The 22743-nt window shown below is 30.4% G+C and overlaps 2 protein-coding genes across 2 annotated transcripts; one reads left to right on the forward strand and one right to left on the reverse strand.

Moving 5' to 3' along the window:
• The first annotated feature begins 6770 nt into the window (after nt 1-6770).
• Nucleotides 6771-7910, forward strand: LOC118065257 (uncharacterized). Its single transcript, XM_035080428.1, has 3 exons — nt 6771-6814; nt 6895-7223; nt 7372-7910. Exons 2-3 carry the CDS (start codon nt 7178-7180, stop codon nt 7698-7700), a joined length of 375 nt encoding a protein of 124 aa, XP_034936319.1. The 5' UTR covers nt 6771-6814; nt 6895-7177; the 3' UTR covers nt 7701-7910.
• Nucleotides 7911-15430: 7520 nt separating this feature from the next.
• On the reverse strand, nt 15431-15976 carry LOC118065256 (uncharacterized). The gene has a single exon (XM_035080427.1). The coding sequence runs from the start codon at nt 15974-15976 to the stop codon at nt 15431-15433; it is 546 nt and encodes a 181-aa protein (XP_034936318.1).
• Nucleotides 15977-22743: the final 6767 nt, after the last annotated feature.

Raw genomic sequence — 22743 nt, forward strand, 5'->3', positions numbered from 1 at the left:
CTATTTACATTCGTCTCTCTTCTAGCATTAACCGGGTTAAACATGCCATTTGGGAAAAATCTTCGAATTTAATTTCTGTGTTGGAATTATCCAATTCAAACTTTCCAATAGAATCCTATTAAATCCAATTTTCGTTTACAATCTGCTTTCCAATAATAACGATTTATTTCTGATAGAAATTAATAGAGATTTTAAGAGAATCCAATTAAAAAAATTCTTCCATCATTTTTACTCTTTGGGATCAAAGAAAAAAATATTTACAGTAATGACTCAGTTGTGAGGTTGTTAATAGAGAAGAAACAAGTTCAAAATTGACAATAATTATGAATAAATAAATCTTAACTTCGTTTCTAAGTCCAGTTTTCCAATAAAAACCTGTCCATTTCCAGTTCAATTCAATAGGGATTCTTATTGAATCCAATTAGAAAATGTATTTCTTTTTTATATATTATTGAAGATAATAAGTTATAACTACATATTTGTATAATATCATTTAAAACTCATTGAAGAGACAAGAAATGTAATATAGATTAATAATTATATTGTTAATAAGTATAATTATTAATAAATAAAAGTTAACTAGTTGATTATTATAAACAATATATTCGCCTAAGCTTTCATTTCCAATTGGGCGGATTTTTATTTTCCAATTGAATCTTATCAAATCCCATGTGAAGTCTATTAGATTTAATTGGATTGTATTGGTTTCAATTGGAATGTTTAACTAGGGCAACTACTCACAGGCATTAAATTATAATAAATAACAACTTGTAAGCGTCAAGAAAATTTTTATAATTTTATGTGTATTTCTCACAAGAATTTGAATAAATTTAATCAGTTTTTATAAAAACTTATTGAATGATATTTTCAATTCTGTCACTTAAGATAATAAATGCTTTTATCGAATTGCTATAATTTTTGTATGTACAAATAACCTGAAATATCTCGTTAAACATACTTAGCTATTAATTTTGACGCATTTGTAATCCAATAAATGTATATTCCTCGTTGACTATTCCAATCAAGAAAAGTCTTTGAATGGGATTTCTGCATTAAAAGTTTCCAATTCAATCCAATTTATATTTCTTGATTGAATCTTTTTTCACCCAATTGGTTGTAATTTAATTAGTTATCGATTCCAGTTGGAACATTTATTATAATTAAGGATATCTGATTCCTTGTAATTGATATTCACTTAAAGTCAATGAGAATCGAAAAGAGTATTATTAATTTCAATTAGATTTTTTCACTAAAGTGAATCATTTTATTTAAAATTATAGAGTTTTAAGCCATTGCATTTTGCAGAATATTAAATAAATTTTAATTATAAATGTATTTTTACCTTGTCTGCGACGTTTCTTCCAGCGGTATGAAGTGCTTGGATTAACAATAGCATTGTCGATTCCCTGAGCCAATGCACTCTTGAAACTTCCGCGTTGTTCCTGATGTGTCATTTTGAAAATGATTTATCCTATTTATATTAATAAGCAAATTACACTCAACTATAATATTGATTTAAAGAGTTTGATCGTGAAATTTTGTATTATCACTTGGAATAATCGATGCTTAGTGAAATTACTAAAATTGATCAAATAAGTATTTCAGAATCTTTAGTGCATGCTAGCTTTCACGATGCTCCATCAAAACTGTGGGGATAGTAACGTGAAAGCTGTTGAACGGAAACTGTCCCCTTTAAGGATGCGGGTATCCCAATTCTATCTGTTGGACACGTATACCTGTACCCCCAAACACAGAGAGGATAGACGAATATAGAGGCTCAACGTAAATGGGCGCTTACAGACATACTTTTTACACGTGTTAGCCGAACTTTTATATGGGCAAACGTATACCTGTTAGCCGAAGCTTCGTCCGGATTTTTAAACCAGGTATACCATAGAAGTTATACTATAGTCTCTCTTCTCTGCCCAAAAATTTGTTGAACAAAACAGTGGTTCTCCTACGGTATTTCTAATCTCTGATAGTGATGGAAATTATCTAACATGCACATTTATGATTGAAATACTAACTAATTTCTAATTAATAATCCGAAACTTCACTGTAAAACGTTGATTTCGTTACTTAGCATGGAGAATAGGCTATATTATTTTTCATATTTATTAGGTGTCGTGTCAGCTGTTTTTATTAGGGAACAGAAATAAATATAATAGACAAATTTATTATTATTAATAATATTACTGTAAATGAAAATATTACTAATACATGCTCAAAAATTATAAGATTTCAATGATTTATACATTTAGTAATGAAGAAAAATATTTTCGACTCAAATTTCGAAGTATAACATTGTTCATGTTAGTCAAAAGTACGTTGTTCATGTTCAATATTAAAAAAAGTCGATTTTGGTAACATTAAGTGATAATTACATTTTTTAAATTCTATTTTGGATTTCATTGAAGTTTTAAACCTTTTTAAATTTTCTTCATTATTTATATTAATTTTGATTATTTTAATATACTACAATAACCATTTAATTTCTCTAAATTGTAAATATTATTAGCTAATTAGTGTATGTACAACTTTATTTTTGTGCAAGCCCAGATTTTTGTAGATCTTTATTATTAATATAACTGATTATTTTTCAAATTTTGCACGAATATAAATTCTTATTAATTCTTTTATTCATAAATGTATCGAATTACTACAAATATTTAGTAGTGAAGTTGCTACAAATATTTTTTAGTAGTGAAGTTTTGCTTTTCAATTTGAAAACTGGATAAACAGAACTACCATGTGGCACCATCTAGCGTTTGTTAATGGAAACTTTGGGCGCCAAAACCGTTACGGCTCCACGTTTTTCTACTGCGTCATTCATTACCACATGTTTGTTGTTATTACTGTTCACACTACTTATTATTTCATCTGATTTATTGTAATGATGACAGAAAAAAGTACAAAATGGGCATACGTGCAATTGACCACTAAAGAAAAATATATAGTGCCCGTGACAAATATATTAAAATTTAATGTCGCGAACTATAATAGTAAACAACAATACTACATAATCATCGACGGAGCTACCCACAAAGGAATAATTTTATTTCTCAAAGGTAAGATAATAATTTCTTTCTGTATATAAGGCTTTCGTCCTCATAAAATAAACTTTGGCTAACCTATAATGGAATTGTGTGGAATATAATTTAGTATTTCCAAATGATTGATGTATTAATTTTCCATGTAGATAGTGAAGAGGAAGTGAAACAAATGATCGATGGAAAAAGAGTGCCAGTTCCACCGTCCACCATCATCAGAAGTGCTTCAGAACTAAGTGACATGGAACCGGGAACTTCTTCCATATCAAATAAAAAGAAAGTTACTACCACTTTAGAAGTTAAAAATAGAAGCGACAATAATAACTTAGAGAAGAAAAAAAACCTTCTAAAGGTTGCATCAATGAAAGTAAGTTCATTTATATTGCTGTATTTTTTTGTTAAATCGTTAATCAATATGATTTTTGTATATGTTCATATATATCGTTTTATCTACGTTGCAGCGTAAAAATTCAGAAGAACTACCGTCAAATATTGAAGCTAAGAAAGCAACTATAATTTTAAAACGACATATAGTTGATCAATTAAAAAATGACAAAGTAGAGAAAAGTGTCCAACGAAAAAATTATATTGCTGTAAGTACTGTTCACAACAGAGTTTCATTATATATTTTTTTTGAGTTATTCAACATGTTTAACAACATGTATGCCAAACATAATCAAATTGTAAGCTTTTCAACTAGGCGTCATACGTCTGAGCAGTAATACGTTACGTATTATTGCTAAAGAAAATACATGTTACAATGTAAAAAAAGCTTTTGATGACAAGTAATCAGATTATCTCTGATGAATATTAAATAATGTTAGATTTTATGGTATATCGTGTTTATCAAACATACATAACGTTATTATCATAGTGATAACAGAATTTAAATAAATAGTATAGTTATGGTGAATTTTTTGAAAAACCGCAATTAATATAACATGAATATGATTATTCGCGTTTTCATATTTTACATGTTATTATTTTGGAAATTACAAATAAAAGTACAGAAATTGTATTAATGGAAATAAATAATGAAGAGGAATCTACTATAGTAGTTTATAAACATAGTGATAGGATATGAATGTTGATGAATATTGTTGGTTGATATGTTATTACAAATCTAATAGCATAGGTTCTCGTATAATTTAATAACACTAGCTAGTATATTTATAAAACGTATTGATATAAATTTATTAATTAGATTCTTTAGGACTTGATAACATATTTTGTCATAGCATCTGACGGAACTAGGTACATGTAAAATCGTACAAAAGTAGATAATAGTTTCATAAAAATAAAAAATCTTACAGAACAAAAATAAAAATTAAATATTAAAGCATCTAGCACCATTAATTTCTAATACAATCTTCTAATATCTGCTTTGATAAGGTCTTATAAGATTAGGAGGAAAATATTGAAATATTATTTACTAATAAGATCTTGTATGATCTTATTGAATATGTTCTCATATAATCTTACAAGAATGAGTAATAGAGTCATGAATATTATCTACTAGTAACTTCTTATAGGATCTGATAGCATATTGACATGTAGAGTCTTGCAAAAATAGATATAAAATATTGGAATATTTGGTACTAATAATTTTTCATAAATTATAACATACAATTATCGTCGGGCTAGAATTTTCATTTGTGTCCCCTGTTTGTGTTGTCAATACATTTATCACACGTTTCTCGTTTGTAAGCTACATACTACTGAAAATATTGATCAGATTATTAGTATTATTTTCAGAAATATACATATGGTTTGGAACCAATATTTTTATGTACATGCTCCATGTTCTCAGCATTGTCTGACGAATTTTTTTATAGATTACTGAATGCGAAAAAATTACTTCCGATACTCAACGTTTAATCAACAACGATAAGTAAGTATAATGCGATTGAATTATGTATCGGTTTGACGGCATTAATTTTCAAAGCTATCAATTTATGGCTTCCGATGACTTTTTTTCATTTATTTTTGCTTTTCTATTGGTATGCTTCTCTTGATTATTTAAACTGCATAATCTTACATTCACAATTTTAATACACCATAATGGCCTCTACACTGATAGAAGAAATTTGTAATAGTAAAGGAGGCTTTTCAACTGTTAAAAAATATTTTGTAACAGTTAAAAAATCATATTTCAACTATTAAACGTAGACTTGTTACAGTACAAAAAATATTTCTTAACAATGTAACCAATACAATCCATATTTTATTGTGTATCATATGGTTTTTTTAATATCAAATGACATACTATTAGAATGAAGTTAGGAATTGGTTCCATTTCATGCATATTCCAATTAATAAAAGATATGCATAAGACAAAAAGTTAGATTATTGATAAATATGAGTTCTGGTTTATAAAGGTAGGTGGCGTTGCGAACGCGGTTTATGAATTGTTAAAAATATTTTTAACAGTTAAGAAATATTTTTTTACGATAAAACAAGATTTGTTCATTGTAACCAAGGCTTTTTTACTACTATAAAATATTTATTAACAGTTGAAAAACATTAATTTTAATAATTAAAAAATCGTTTTTTAACAGTAATACATCTCTTCTATCAGTGTAGAAACATACCAGTTACAACTCTGACAAAAAAATTGATCAGAGATTACGACATATGTAAATAACATTCTCAATGAGTGTATAAAAATATATTTTATAAGTTGCTATAAGATTTCATTAAAAATTATAAATTTTTTTAATCGATGGTAGAAGTCGTACTTGAGCAAATATTTACATTATACATTCTCACGAATTCTTATAAAACTGAGTTACAGATGGAAAAAAGCGATTTTTTTGATGAATCGTTATAGAAACTCATAGGATGTATTCTTATCGATTCTTATAAAATTAAATTATAAAAATACAAATATCTTTTCCAATGAATTCTTACAGAAATATATAAGATTTATCCATCACATTTTTATGAACATCTACCTTGAAGGTCAAGAATATGATGATACTTATGCATACCGAATTAATTTTCATTGGCATTTCACACACAGATTTTTTAAGCATTGGATAAACTTGAAATATTTCAATTAAATTTTTTAATACTAATCAATTTTCACGTGAACAAAAAGATTTATTCAACTTATAGAGGACAACACTTGCTTTAAAATAAGAAAAATATTTATTCTCCTCTTTATGTATTCATACCTGTCTTCTTTTGTGAATTGATAAAGCAGTCTTCGGATTTGCTTGAAAGATGTTTTGCTACAATGATTGATTATGTCATTCATAAAAGAGACTTGTCTATTCCATTGATAATGATCTATAGTTTTTTAATTTACTATTTTACTATTACACTGAATCAAGCATATATTGGAAAGGGCTTTTAACACTTATGCAAAACGATCCAAAAATTTGTTTTTTATTTATTAACTTCTTACGTTAAATTTCGTTATATAAACACGGAGAAAAAAGAAAATTTATTATTTTTATTGCCAATTACATTTATTGCATTAAATAAATTCAATATGAAAATTATTAGTCATTGAATATAATCAATAAGCATTTTTTTTTTTTTATTTTTAACAGAAAACAAATTCCAACGACGGTATATCAGCGACAGAACATAATCGGATGAAGAGTGAAATGAAAGAACTAAAAAATGAGTTTGAAACTTTAAAACAACTACTACAAACAGAAAAACGTAAACATGAGTCACTCCAACATACAATAAATAAAATTATCGCAGAACAAATATTCAGGATAAAATAGCCAGTGACATCACATCGATTTTGAGTAAGATTACAATACGTTCATTATTATATACATTTAAGTTAAAGAATTAAACCCGTTACAATTTTTTTTGTTCCACACAGATTTATTTCGCGAATATTCCCATAATATTAATGGTCCATCCACTTCAACTCAAAATTTGCCACCGATTGGCTTTCCAAATGTCACAGACGGAACGACCCACATCGGACACGACATATGGATTAGTACTGAAGCATTTGATATGGTGATGGCAAATTCCTCACCCGGTGTGGTTGTTCGTGATTTGTGTAGAGCTTTATTCTCCGCTGAAGAACTCGTCAGTAGCACAGTATCTGGCAGACCTTCGAATAAAAACAAAAAAAAAAAGAATTAGAAAATGTTGATATGCAAGTCCAAGGACTTTCAGGCACAAAAATTAATGCAATAAGAGGTAAGTAACGATCCTAGGAAAAGCTTTGTGTAGTAAAGAAATATTGAATTAAACTTATCTGAGATTTTAGATAATAGACATGAGATATTTTTTTTAAAGATAAAAATAACGTGTAAATGGTGCAATGATCTGTTTAATTTCATTTCAGATGTGTTGGAGCATTATTTATCAATCAGACATAAAAAAATGTCTCAAATAAAAAAAGACCAGACCATAGCCCGCTTAAGATCGGTGATAGCATTGTTACTTGCGGATCTTAAAAAAAAAGGGAAAGAAAATAAAAAGACAACAACCGTAGAAGATAAAAAATCAAAAAATGCAGAAAAAGAAGAGGAAACAGGAGATAATTCTAATATTAATGAAGAAAACAGAGAAGAAGTAGATACAGAAAAAGAAGCAGAAGATAGCGCTGATTTTGATGGAGAAGAAAAAGTAGAAGAAAATAAAGAGAGAGAAAAGAAGATGATGGTGATGTGATTGAAAAAAGGGAAACCGGAGAGGAGATGGAACCAAAAAATGACACTGATGTCAAAAGTGAAAATTCCAACGAGGAAGAAACAAGTGGTTTCAGCGATATGGAAAATAATGATAAATGTTAAGTAATATAAGTTAATACACAAAAACATTCTTATGTTTAAACAATCGTTTTATTCATTCATGTTTGATAATTGCCAATAAATTCCTATAGAAAACGATGCAAGAGGTTCCTACATAATCTTATAAAATACAATCCGAAAATGCATAATACTTACCGATAGATTCCTATAGAAAACGATGCAAGAGGTTCTTACATAATCTTATAAAATACAATCCAAAAATGCATAATACTTACCGATAGATTCCTATAGAAAACGATGCAAGAGGTTCTTACATAATCTTATAAAATACAATCCAAAAATGCATAATACTTACCGATAGATTCCTATAGAAAACGATGCAAGAGGCTCTTACATAATCTTATAAAATACAACTATTCGTATGATACGAATAGTTCTTATAAAATCTCATATAATTATCAGTATGAAAACATATCTTTTGTATAAGATTGTTCAAAAATCTATAATATAGATCCGAAAATTGCATGAGAAATGTCGCAGTTTATGTTAGAATTTGTAAGAAAATAAAATAGTATTTTCCAAAAGATTCTTATAAAGTCATGAGAATCAATCCGAAAATTGCATGAGAAATGTCGCAGTTTATGTAAGAATTTGTAAGAAAATAAAATAGTACTTTCCAAAAGATTCTTATTAAGTTATAAGAATAAATCCGAAAATTGCATGAGAAATTTAACACTTTTTTTAAGAATTTATAAGAAAATGCCTAATGGATTCTTATAAAAAGTGTGCTTTTTCTCATGCAATTTTCGGATTGATTCTTATAACTTTTTTTTTATAAGATTTTATCGGATTGTTTAACCAGGGTAGACATTAAACTTTAGGAATAAGAAACAAAACTTAGTCCGTGGGAACGGAACATTAAACACTATCGGAAACATAAGCGGAAATGTCAATGCTTCATTTAATGTATATGTGTACTTTAAATTTTATTTATGTACAGTGGTGATTTTTAAATTTATTCAAATACCTAGTGCAAATAATGAAGAAGAAATATATATTAGTGTATTTATGTGCGAAAATTTTATAAATAAATGCATTTTCATAATTCGAAAAATAAATCATTAATTTTTATTGAATAAATGATTTTTATTAATTCAAAACAATTGATATTTTTGAAAAATAATCATTTGGATAAAATTGTGTATAAGCCTGATTCGTAATTTTATTTAACTGAGTGTTAATTACATTATTACATCTCTTGAAAGGTATTGTATTATTATATTTCATTATAAATATAATAAATCTTGCAAAAATACCATCATCACTTTCACTTCCATATGCACCAATATCAACAAAGGTAAATTTATATTCATGATCACACACTGCCAAGAGTACGGTACTAAATGTTTTTTTATAATTGTAGCACATGGTTCTTGATTTAGGTGGAGCAATTATTTCAATATGTTTTCCGTCAATGGCACCAATACGATTAGGCATGTTCCATTTTGATAAAAACCATCAGAAATAGCTTTCCATTGATCACTATCTGGAGCTTTGATATATTTTGGCATTAAAACTTGGGCCAACACAGCACACGTCTCATTAATAATTGAATGATGTGTTGATCTTCCAATACGATATTCGACTGCCTGAGATGATACTTCATCACCTGTAGCTAAATACCTAAAGGACATTTTTTATTTGAAAAATGATTTGCAATAAGGTAGTGTCGCTGAAGATGGCCCGGCTCCTAGGATAGCCCACTTTTAATTTAAAATTTCGCGGTACCATAGACAACACTATTGTCTATGGTACTAGTAGCATAAACCCGCGAAATTTCAAAATAAAAGTGGGCTATCCTAGGAGCCGGGCCATCTTCGGCGACACTACCTTAATACATTTTTTCTTAACTTCAACATTAAGGACGATCAAGTTGTTATAATAATCGTAATAATGCAAATATGTTTTCCGATAGAAAATCTCAAGCCAAGTATTTGTATTTGTATTTGAATACTTTTCAGAAGGTATTTTTTACAAGTCTGAAAAATATATACCTCAATGTTATTAGCAACCGATGTTCTGCTGAGATAGATTGACGACGACTATTTTTGGTCAGATATGGAGATACTTCTTCTAATAATTCATAAAATGATTGCTAAGTCATTCTGGTATAATTAAAAAATTTATCAGGAAAGTTTTTTAATTCCTGAAAGAGAGTGTTGAAATGTCCTAATTTTTGTCGTTGCTGATTAATGGGATGTACCCACCACTTTCTGGAACGTTTGTTTTTATTTTTCTTAGTATTTAAAATATGCTTCATCATCAACATTAATAATTCACAATTTAAAAAAACAATATTTAGTTCTGGTGGGATATTGGTGCATATGGAAGTGAAAGTGATGATGGTATTTTTGCAAGATTTTCATTTGGAAAAGCTTCTAGAAAATTCTAATCGAGATCAAAATTGGGATAACACTTTGTGGAAATCATAATATCGTGATGAGAAACTTGAGAGATTAGATCAAAATATACCACAGCTTGAAAAACGTTAACAAAAAATTTTGAGCCATTTAAAGTTCGATGGTGTTTACACGAATACAATTTTTATTTGTATTTAATGAAGTTTATATATGTAAATAAATTCTAATTATTGTTACAAAAGTTACACAAGCAAGTTATTCATTTTCTGTCAAAGCTCCATGTTCTTTCAAAGACAAAATCGAATTCTCATTTGTAATAAAAAAGAGTCTAAAGGAACTCGTTGAATCTCTAGAGTTGAATATCTATCCAATGCGTTATATTAGCAGTTCTGTAAATTAGATGAAACTAATAAATATCAAAATAATTATTTATTATATTTATAATGAAATATAATAATACAATACCTTTCAAGAGATGTAATAATGTAATTAACACTCAGTTAAATAAAATTACGTATCAGGCTTATACACAATTTTATCCAAATGATTATTTTTCAAAAATATCAATTGTTTTGAATTAATAAAAATCATTTATTCAATAAAAATTAATGATTTATTTTTTCGAATTATGAAAATGCATTTATTTATAAAATTTTCGCACATAAATACACTAATATATATTTCTTCTTCATTATTTGCACTAGGTATTTGAATAAATTTAAAAATCACCACTGTACATAAATAAAATTTAAAGTACACATATACATTAAATGAAGCATTGACATTTCCGCTTATGTTTCCGATAGTGTTTAATGTTCCGTTCCCACGGACTAAGTTTTGTTTCTTATTCCTAAAGTTTAATGTCTAATGTCCTATTGTAGACGGGGCTTTAATCTTTATTTAGAAGTACTATTAATGAACAATAATTACACTGTACAAGTCGTAGTCACTAAAACTGAATGAATGTCACTTACAAGTTACTGAATAATAACAGAATGTTAATCAAGAATCACTGAATGATAATTGAATGTCTAGGAAATTGGCTTTCCGTATGGAAATAAATTTTTGGAAAAACTCTGAATAGTTTCTGGGAAAAGTCTGTGATTTGGAATATGACTGCTTTTTTATTATCATGAGCTTTTAGGTCATTTGTGTGCTGTAAAATAACTATAATATGTATGGGTTACATATGATACATAATTTTGATAACTGATATCTTAATCAATTAAGACGGTGAAAAAAGGAGTAAATATACTTTATTGATTGTATGCGAGAGATTAATTCATAGAAAATAATAGCGTACTACCTTACTGAACCACTGAAGTGTAAATAATAAAATCATAATTAATAAGTTTGTGATTATTTCCTTTTGAAAAATGCTACATCTAGGATCGGCATTCTTAGCTAGATTTAAGTAATCTTCTATTTCCAGGGGTTGATTTATTTCGTCTTTATCAGATCTTATGTAATTAGGCCTTGAATCTGGAGATCGTTCATTTCTTTTTTCGTCATCAGATATTATATAATTAAATCTTGTTTTTGGAGATTGTTCATTCGTTTTTCATCAATAGATATTATAAAAAACTTCTCTGATACTGATAGTTCATAAAGCTTACGATGTTTCTTTAACAGTTCATCAGATTTACTATCTTCTTTTGAACGTTCATCAGATCTACGATCTTCCGTTAAACCATAATCAGATTTATTTTTTTGTCTTGAATCAGCATCAGATTTTTTTTCTTTTCTTGAATCAGTATCAAATTTGTTGTTTTTACAAAGCTTCTCTTGAACCGATCAATTAATGTTTCTTTTGAGGATTTTATGCTAATTGTCATATGTAGCAGATCATTTTTTGAATTGTTTTTGGCTATTGAGACGAGGATTGTAGCGATCTCGCGCTCAGCCTGTCAATGCTCGCAATGGGCAATCGATTAACATCGGGTGCCGTCGGGCGACGGCGTGAATTACATCCCTCAAAACAGATGACCCAATTAGGGAACGTGCAGTGGCCCCACTGCCCTAAATTATTGATTAGTAGGGATACACGGAGATCGTGCGGCAGCAAGAGAACAAGCTGCGAGACACTCGAGAAGTAACAATAAAAGTAAGAGTGCCTCATCGCAATCAAGTTACCGAAGTTGGTGAATTACTACAAGAAGAATAGTTCAGTTGTGAACATTGGCAAGAAGAATAGTTCAGTTGTGAACCATTGTCAAGAAATCTCGGGCGAGAGCAAAACAGATGTCTGGAGGAACCAGAAAGACCGGCAGAAGCTATCGTCGTCCATTCGGAGAATTCGACGAGGCGGATACGACGCAACAAGCGTGAGCCTGATCTACATCTTATAATTCTTGCATGGATTTCGTGTCATTTCGACTATCTTCTTATCTTCTAGTAATTTACTCTATACCTTACTTTGTTCTCGAGTAACTAACGCCTTAAACTCACAACTTAACAAAAGACTCGAAGGTTCGAGAAACCGTTGCTGGCTAAGATCACGCATTGTTATCGTGTGTACGGCAGACTCAATAAATTGTAAACAACGTATAACGACCAACATAAATACTCCCTGAGATTTTGTACGTTAGAGCATCTTAAGTATAACGCTCAATTTAATTGTTACTGTCAATTATAATAAGTCAATTAATTTTGTAATCGTATGTGGTGTGGCGTTGGAACGTTCCGCGTATGATTCTTCAGTAACCTGCAATAGAGTCGCGACAGTTGCGAACTTAAATTCAATAATTGTAATTATTATTATAAATAAACTAGAGGTCCTGCTTGCAGGCCAGTTAATTACTTGACTTATTTCACGTACCATTAACCAGTGGAAGTCTGGTATAAAACTTCCTGGCGCATTACGGGCATTAAAAAATTACAAATTAATAGTTTAATTCGTGAGTGAGCAAATTCTGGGCTATGAGACATCAGTTATAGGTGGCAACAGCTAGACTGGTGGACTCATTGTCTCACTATATAGAAGAAAGGAGGAAATACGCTTCAGAACACTTGTCGCGGCTTTTATTAATTAATGTTTCGATTCATCTATAAGAAAAAATTTATTGATATTTGGTAATTTATTGAATAATTTATCAATTTATGTCCTTTTTCTGTATTCCATTTTATTTTTTTCTGTTAGATATTTTTCTTCCTTGTGATTTCTTTTAATGTAAGGTTCGTAGATAGAGAGCTTGTGTGGAAATAATTTCGTCATAATTGCGAAAAAAATCTCAGCATTCAAAATTTATACATTTGTTACTAATTGTTATGAAATTTCAACTGTTGCAATATACGATATATATTATTCGAAATTCCAGAAGAACTATCAGATCCGGTCTGATCAAAATAGATCTGTTGAGATTTTTACAGACATACTTTTTCGAATGAGTTGACGTGATTATGTGTAAAGAAATACCAATATATCGTTTGAGATCTGATGTTATGTGGTTTAATTCAATCAGACCAGATCAAACATAAATAGAAATTTCCAGATCTGACTACTTACTTTCTAACGCAACTTTATGTCCATCGATATATATATTTAATTTAGTTATTTATTTAAATATTATTGGGCTTCAATTAGGCGTGTTTCAGTCCTCGAAAATATTTTTGGGCTTCAATTGGGGCGTGTTCTAGGCCTGATTTGGGCGCGTTATGGGCCTGGTCAATATCTTTGGGCTCGAATTGAGCGTGTTGTGGGCCTGGAAAATGTTTTTGGGCTTCAATTAGGCTCCTTCAAAATTTGAGCCTATAATGGGCTTGTTTTAGGCACTGAAAATTTAGACCAGCTTTTTAACAACCCCCTCCTCCATCCCTCACCCTCAATCCTCTCCAACATTAAATATAATTAGTTACGACTAATATAATGACCAATTATTTTCCAACAATAATCATTTATTTACCAGTACAAATAATCATCAATTTCTATAGGATACATTCGTGAAATTTCTTTCATAAATGCTTCAATTTTATTTGAATATGAATAATATCTTTTAAATAAAAATTCCCCAAAATACTGACGATAATGAGATCTACTTCTTCCATAACGTGGTATGTTATCATTATTCTATTCGTGACAGTCTGAATAAAGCGCTCCTTGGTCGCCAGATCTATTCCTCCAAACACTCACGTTCCTCAAATGATACGGCCCTTGTGGTATTTTCTTTTACCAAAATGCGCTTCATCCACCTGCACAATGTGCCCTTCATCGCCAATTCTTTTTGACGTTCGGTTTACCCAAAACTCACAAACCTTGAAAAACGAACACAAATCTTAGGTAACATGATCGTCCATTAAACTCGATAAAATGAATGATATAAACCTCTCGACAATACGAACTCCAATCAACAGCGGTAGCTGATGAAACATTGAAATCTTCTTCCAATTTGGCCTGATGTGGAGATCGGTGATACAAAAAATATGCGACTATTCTGCACGCATGTTGAATGTCAATATGCATTCCATGGAACCATGTACCCGTTAGTGCACTTAAAGAAAATGGACAGCGACCTCTGCGACGCCGTTGTTTGTGATGTACTTGATAATAACTATAGGTATAACGGAAAGATAAAGACTTGCGATTTATAGAAAGCAATGAACCACACCCTGTACATATTATTTCACCTCTTAGCACTTTTTGATCAATTAAAAAATCGATTAATTTATTGCGATCACCAGCGAGCTCTAAAAATTGATATTGGGTGATCATATTCGCTTCAATATTTCAACTGATGAAATATTTATCATATTTCTAAATTTTTGAAGCAAATCATAGAAGCAGACAATAACAAAAAAATGTAAACATCATTATGATCGAATAGAGTACTACTGAGATAAAATCTAATGCACGTTATTATCGAACTTTCAACCTTGAAAAAGTATGTGAAGGAATGTTTTCCGCGCCCCTTATATATATCAAATTAATCAGCATAATTTAGCAACCTAAACTAAATAATTACTACTGAGAAAATCTCAACTTGTGAATTAACCTAACCGTTTAAAGATAGGGATGATTGTGCCGGAACAGAGCAAACGGAAGTCAGGTTTTATAAAAAATATAATATCTTTATTTTCAGCACTAACAGGTACACAATATACACTGAATAACATTCCCGGGGAAGCCGCCCCGTAACACATTAACTGCTAGATAAGGAGCTGATCTAATGCCGTAGGTTACTGTTGTGAGTTGATATGGAATGATTTTGTTGTGATTGTCTAGCCAAAGAATTTGTTAAAGCTTCCAATCTTCATGATGAAACATTATTCGACGATACATTTTTGTTATGTCAGTTGCGAATACGTATTGATGTTGACGAACCCAAAGAAGTACGTCAAAAATGTCTAATTGAATTTTTGCTCCAGTATGAGTGATGTCATTCAATGAGATTCTAGTTGAGCTCGGGCTGGATCCATTGAAGACGACTCTAAGCTTGGTGGTAGTGCTGCTTGGTCTTAAAACCCCATGATGAGGAAGAAAGTATGGATGAATGTCTTGAGATTCTTGATTGATCGTTGGAGCAGGTCTCATATGACCAAGTTCTTCGTATTCCTTCATGAATTGTCTATAGAGATTGCTGTATTCAGTCTCGCTGGTTAATCTCCTCAACTGACGTTTCAAGCATCGATACGCAGTTGTATAGGAGTCTCCAAGAGCTGCAGGTGAACAGATGAGTGGAATTCTGACAATGTATCGTCCTGATAAGTGTCTAGAGTGAGTTGATTGGAAGAAATCTTCACATTGTTCGTCCAAGGATGATAATTGATGTTGATTTGACATAGGAACTTCTTCTTAGACCCAGAATTGTGTTAGCAACTCTTGAATGTCTTCATGGTTCTTGATTATGGTAGCATGATGAATATGATAGTGATTGACTGATGAATTTGGTGCTACTGGACCAAGAATTAGCCAAGCAAAGATCGAAAGTTGAGCTATAGGAGCTGTTGGAGAATTATATATTTTGTTTTATGATTTGTCCATAAAAGTCAGCTCCAAGTAGAATGTCTATTGATTATGGAATGTTGGATCAGCTAGTGTAATCCGTTGAGATGAGGCCAATGATTGTTGGGATAATTACATGGCACTTTTGGAATTAAAGCTGTCGACTATTTCATTATATGAGCTCGAATGTATACTGAATGACTGGATGATGATGACTGTAGCTCGCAGAATATTACACCTTTTGTTTGAGTGAGCTTAGAGCTTCCCACTCCTCTTATGTTGATTGTCTGATGGTGTTTTCTCAGTTGCAGCAGGTTGGCTAGATGAGAAGTGATTAATGTTAGCTCTGATCCAGGATCTATGAGCTCGTGCAATGTAACTCCCTGAATGTGAATTGGCTCTGACTTTTGCTGTTGCTAACAGCGTTGAATGATCATCTTGTAGATGACTTGGAATAGTTTCATTTGAGCAGATTGCTCTCATCGTCGATTGTCTATTAGGTAGAATTGAATTAACGTCACTTGATTGTTGATTTTGTGTGCTATTAGCACTACTAGTTGAATGTTGATTGATTGTCTTGTGGTCATTCTGACCTTTTGATTGTCCTAGATGATATTGCTGCTTCTGAACTTGTCCTTTGGACCATTCCAACTGAACCCTCAACCCTCCTGAGGCCGAAACCCCATGTGCTAAGGTCATCCAGTCAGTTTGACCCTCCAGAGCAAGTCCATCGGCAAGCTTGAATGACTGTGAATTATTTGAATGTTCTTCGAGGACTGCTTCGTCTCTTCACTGCTGTGAAGTTGAAGGCTGAGTGTCTGATGATGATTGTTGTGATGATTGTGTCCTGGAAGACGCTTGATTGTTGCTGCCTGATGATTGTCTGAAGAGTAGTGAATGGAACATTGTATGATGTTTGGAGTTGCACTCCTTACATCTGTTCTTGTTGGTGCAAGCCGGTGTGTTGTGTCTTCCAAGACAGTTTCTGCACAGTTTTTTACTTTCTACAGTCCTCAATCGTTGTTCGAGAGGCAAAGCCCTGTACTCTGGTCAGACTACGATGACGTGACCACCATTACAGCAGTCACGAATGAATCTACGTTCACTGGTAGTTGAATGTGATGAGCGTTGTTGATTGTCTGATTTGATTCGTGGCTCTAATTTCTCCAACGTACGGATTCGAGCCGATAGAAGTCATGAAACTCTGAATATGTAGGCATTCGCTCAAGATCGTTATCTTAAGTTTCCCAGAGCTCACGAGTATGCTGATCAAGATGTTTGAGAATGTGAAAAATGAGAATTGTATCTCAATTTTCAGTTGATTGTCCTAGTAATCGAAGTGAGTCCAGTGAATTGTCTACGATGGTGATTAAGGATAAGATCTTGGCTGAATGCAGTGCAGCTATTTTAGACTCAGCAAACTGGCTGAAGAGATAAGATAATTGAACTTGATTACCTCATCCAGACCGTGTTGATTGGCTATCATGGACTCAAATTTGGAAGCTACTTTAGCAGATATCATGAAGAAGTCTGAGACTGATGTCTCAAAGACATCCTTCACAATGTACGGATGATGAAGCTGGGATGGTGGGCAAACCTTCTCAAGCACTTGATCTTCTGAATTAAAAGACTCGTGCAATGCTGTGAGTTGTTTTTCCAGCGAGAGTCTTTCTTCTTCGGTGATTTTCTTTTGTTGATCCGTGATTTGTTGAGTGAATGACTGGGCTAAGCGTAGCCGAGCCATTTGAGACCTAATTTTGAAGGTCAATTGAATGGGTAGACCTGGATTCGGTGGTGTGATTGTCTGGATGGTGCTCTCAGTAGTTGATCTCCGTTGTGGCTGGAGATCTGGCTCATCAACTTGCTCGTCTGGGCTCCTGAACTCCTCCTGACTGTCGTCAGGGCTGAATGTGTATCATGCAATGCGAAATGAATTTGAATTCGATTACTTGAATTTACTAAGAATTGTCTAGAAATATGACTTGATTTTTTTTTCGATAAATAGCTGAATGATTTCTATTCTTTCGAATGTCACAAACTTGACAGATTGTCTCTATATAGATAAATTCTATGAAATTGAAGATTTTGTAATTATTCCAATATCAGAAATTTAGCGTGTCTGTATTGATATGAAAATAGAAAATTTTATGTATGCAGCAGTACCTTTTAATAATAAAGAATTAAGATAAATTTTCTGTATTGTAAAGTATTCGATTGATTGCGAAAAATCTTTCCTGATCCATTTCATTTTATGAAAATAATTATAAATGCGAAAATGCTTTTCCAATCAACTGAAAGACAGGAAAAATTTATTGGAATATCCTATTGGGTTCAAATAGCATTCAAAATTTCTTGCAAGGACCTATCAGGTTCAATTTATATTTAAAATATTTTGTAGGGATCTATTGGAACCTAATTATTTTTAAAAATTTTTCGATAGAACTTATTACCCAGTTTACATCTAAAAATTTTTCAATAAGACCTACAAGACTCAGTGTATATCTAAAAATATTTTCTGAGGACTTATCGGGTCTACATTATATTTAAAAACGCTATTTAGGAACTCATGGGACTCTAGATACAAGTTAAATTTCGACTCGGGTCTATACGCGTGCACCAAAAACTGACCATTTTTGGCATTCCGGTGAAATGTTCAGTTTTGGTGCGCCGTTTTAATTAATTATTCGAAGACAAATATTAATTATTGTGACAAAAATTTTTAAAAATTATTATTAGCTAGATTTAGTAATATTATTTATGGATTCTGTGATAGTTATCCTTTGTTTAAAAAAAAACTACTAGAACGCAAGTCATCGAAGTTAGGTTTTGGACCTGTGGAATTAGCAAAAGATTATTTAAATAATGATGAGATTGTAAAAGCTCATAACGCCATAGGTGATGTAACAATGTTGCAGAAATTGATGTTTAACACTGAAATTAATTTGTCAGTTGATGATTTGTAATCAAGTGTTCTATCAATTCTATATTTTCAATATGCAAAACGTAGATCAGCTATTGTAACATCTTTGACACCAGAACTTTCTATTTTACAGTCACCAAAAAAAAGAATTAAAGTTAGATAATGAAAAAAAAAGAGATCTCTCTTCAGAAATGATCAAAAAAATAGCAGAGGCTGGTATTTCATTAAAAAAGTTGAAGGAAACATATGCAACAAATGGAAACACAGGCATTACAATTTTATTAGGTCAAGATGTAGGTGGTAAGCCACGTGTGACAAAATCGAAGGCAATAATCAATGCAATGATAACAAGACTGATTGAAATTAGTGAATAACTTATTATGACACGTGATATTTTGCAGATTAAATGATTAGTTATTTACTTTTATTATATTATATTTTTATTATATGAATGTTTCAAGTGATATATGATGTTACTCATTCATCCATAATTTATTATTCTTATTCCATTATTTTTACTTTTTTAAAAAAGTATCTAAAACTTATAAAGTTTATTTATATTTTTAAATAAATTATTATAACTTAATTATAACATTTATGTGATAATAAATTTAAAAAAAAATTAGAAAATCAAATTGGAAATAAACTATTTACGGTTTTAAGTTTTTGAGTTTTCCGCTCTCTGCTTACAACCAATAGAAAGCGTTTTTATTCGCTGTATCCATTCACGACAATTACAACGTTGCCAAGCGTAAAGTTATCAAGGAACTCATGGTGGTTTCTGATAAAAAAAAAAGTTTAGAATCATTTTTCTTTAAATATAGTCGGGCAAACAATTTTTCCATAGTACCAATATTTTTTTCCATTATCGAATTATATTGTTTATAGTTTTTTTTTATGCTAGCCAACTGATTTATTAATATAAATATCAATATAGTGTAAGTAGTGCCTATTCTTCCATAAGCCTAATCCATTTTTAGTCGATTTTCAAAATCAATTATTTTTCAAAAACAGTCGGTTAGCTACCCTAAAAATTACATAGTGGATGTAAGTCATATTGTCCTAGTTATATGCAAATTTTCAGGGTAAAACTCGATTATAAGTTTCATCCTTATACATCCTTAAGGTCCCCTGATTCGAATACGATCGTTTTCCAGTGGACATCTGGGTGTATGTATGTACGTATGTGCGTACGTTCGTTCAGAATTTTCATGGTCGATTATCGATGTGGGACCAATTGCATTCGACTTGTAATTACGTAACTTAGAACTGATTAGATTTTCAGCAAAATCGGTCAAGCCGTTTTTTTCGTAAAACCAAAAAACTAGCAAAAATGGAAAACGACCTGAATTTTGCAATCTATAAATTATACCATCTTTTAAACAAAATTTCAAAATCTTTTAAAAAATATGAATATCAAATGATTAGAATACTAATATGAAAATATGATGACAATATTTCATCGAAAAAAATTTTCTAAAAACAAAATCAGCCATGAAAGAATTTTAAACTCGTGTCAGGATTGAGAAAACAGCATTAAAGACGCTATAAGAGTCAATAATAATTGTTAATAATATGGAATTGTGTTCATAACAATTGAACATTGCTACTGAAAAATGATCATTGATCATGGTAATATTCAAATCAAAAATTTTAAATTGTTATAAACATTAAAAATAGGGATCCATGCTATATATATAAGTACTTTTAACGCATAATTTTCTCTTTTACTAAAAAAATGTTACCAACCGTATGACATAAATGAAAACATACTTTTTTCGTATATAACAATGAAATTAGTTATGAATAATGAAAAAAAGGATATATAAGGTATATTTAAATTCTTCTAACGCACGATTTTTTCTTTTACTGAAATGAAGTAACTAACCATATCAAATGAATAAAAACACACTCAGTCCGTTTATAACAATTCCATTTGTTATAAAGAATGGAAAACAAGATCTATGCAACATATTTGTGTTCTACTGACGTGTAATTTTTTATTTTACTGAAAAAAAGTTACTAATTGTATGACATAAATGAAAACATGCTTTTTTGTTCACAACAATTAAATTTGTTATAAATGATGAAAAAAGAGATCCATGCGATATATTTGAATTCTTCCGAAGCGTAATATCAGAAAAAAGCTACCAACCGTATCACATAAACAGAAACTCACTCTTTTTGTTTATAACAATAAGATCTGTTGTAAACAATTGGAAACGGGTTCTATTCAAGGTGTTTTTTCATTTTTTCCACTGGGAAGTTGGTCGTGTGGACCTTTCAGGTCGCACCCAGACCACTGCAGAGCACTGATATTTTTTTCCTCAAATTGAAGTTCAGGTGATTCTGAAGAAGATACTATTTATTTATTTCTGATATTGATTGATTGAATACAAGTTTTTTTGATTGAAAATAAAAGAAATTAAATTTTTTCTGATTTTTTCTGACTCATTTTTCTTTATACAGCAGATAGAAAATCCTATAGCTTTTAGATTCTGACGTATGAACAAAAACTTAGCGATCAGAAATGTCATAGAAATTATTAATGAAGCATACGATGTAGGACAAAAATATCTTGTGAAATTGTAAATAAATTTTTATGCGGTATATTTATATTCAAGCGATTCAATTGAACTACTCAAATATTTTATGTCAATAATTTATATTGATAGACCATAAAAACGATTTTTGAATCTTTACTTTCAATGACCTAAATAACTGAAAAAAAGGAAAATATTAAATAACTCAACGACATTAGATTGATGTAAAGTGAAAAATTTTCTAACAACAATTTTCAATAAAGATTAAAAATAAGAAAGTGACATATCAAACTATTACGCCTTTGTGAAGATACATACAAAGATTGAATGTATACATTCAATTGTTATAACAACACATGTATATGTATGTTTTAGAGAACATTTCCATTATTGGGAAGTAAAAATACTTTGGAGAGCAATGTTCATTTTTAATTTAATTATTTAGAAAATATATTTTTACCATCTAATGATATTAGAAGAGGTAAACTTTACATTCTTTCAATGAGTAACAAAGGTAATATTCCAAGTCAGAATTCGTCTCTAATTTTGCTGCTGAACCTCTTTTGTATGTCCCAATTTAGCACCTTTAGCAACACTTTCAGCCTAAACGAATTCGGAGGTTTAACTCCATAAAAGAATTTAGGGGGTCCAGCAGGACGTGGAGAAGTTTCGGAGGTGTTCCTAGTAGTTACCCATTTAATTCCTGTACAAGAGAAATGGTTTTAACGTCGAAAGATCGTGTATGTATCATTGCATCCACTGCTCTGCGTCATACTTACAAATAATTTTTTTAAAACTTTTTTCAACTTATTTAAATGATCAATAATTATTATTATAAATAAAATGCTATTAATAATAATTTAATTTTAGAGTTAAAAATTAATTAAAATCTACAAAAAAATATATTTAAGTATTGAAATTAATAAACACTAATTGTTAATGGTAAATTAATTCATTTTTTTTTATTCAATAAACATGAATAAAAGTAATTGAATACTGTTTAAGATAATTTATAAAAACAATCTACATTCGAAATTAATTAGACAATCATATTGAATACAATAATGTATCATTACAATAATTAAATATTATGGAAGGCACTTTTTCGTTATTACTACCTATTAGGTAGTGTTTGAAATTCT

Source organism: Chelonus insularis, unplaced genomic scaffold, assembly GCF_013357705.1.
Source record: "Chelonus insularis isolate UGA/USDA-ARS -01 unplaced genomic scaffold, ASM1335770v1 contig_281_pilon, whole genome shotgun sequence".
Classification (NCBI taxonomy): domain Eukaryota; kingdom Metazoa; phylum Arthropoda; class Insecta; order Hymenoptera; family Braconidae; genus Chelonus; species Chelonus insularis.

What these genes read in the sequence shown, in the direction of transcription:
- LOC118065256 (XM_035080427.1), bottom strand. Translation starts at nt 15,976, where the DNA reads ATGTCAAATCAACATCAATTATCATCCTTGGACGAACAATGTGAAGAT.
- LOC118065257 (XM_035080428.1), top strand. Translation starts at nt 7,178, where the DNA reads ATGCAAGTCCAAGGACTTTCAGGCACAAAAATTAATGCAATAAGAG. An exon ending in AAAAATTAATGCAATAAGAG is followed by an intron (nt 7,224 to 7,371) that starts GTAAGTAACGAT and finishes ATTTCATTTCAG; the next exon opens with ATGTGTTGGAGCATTATTTA.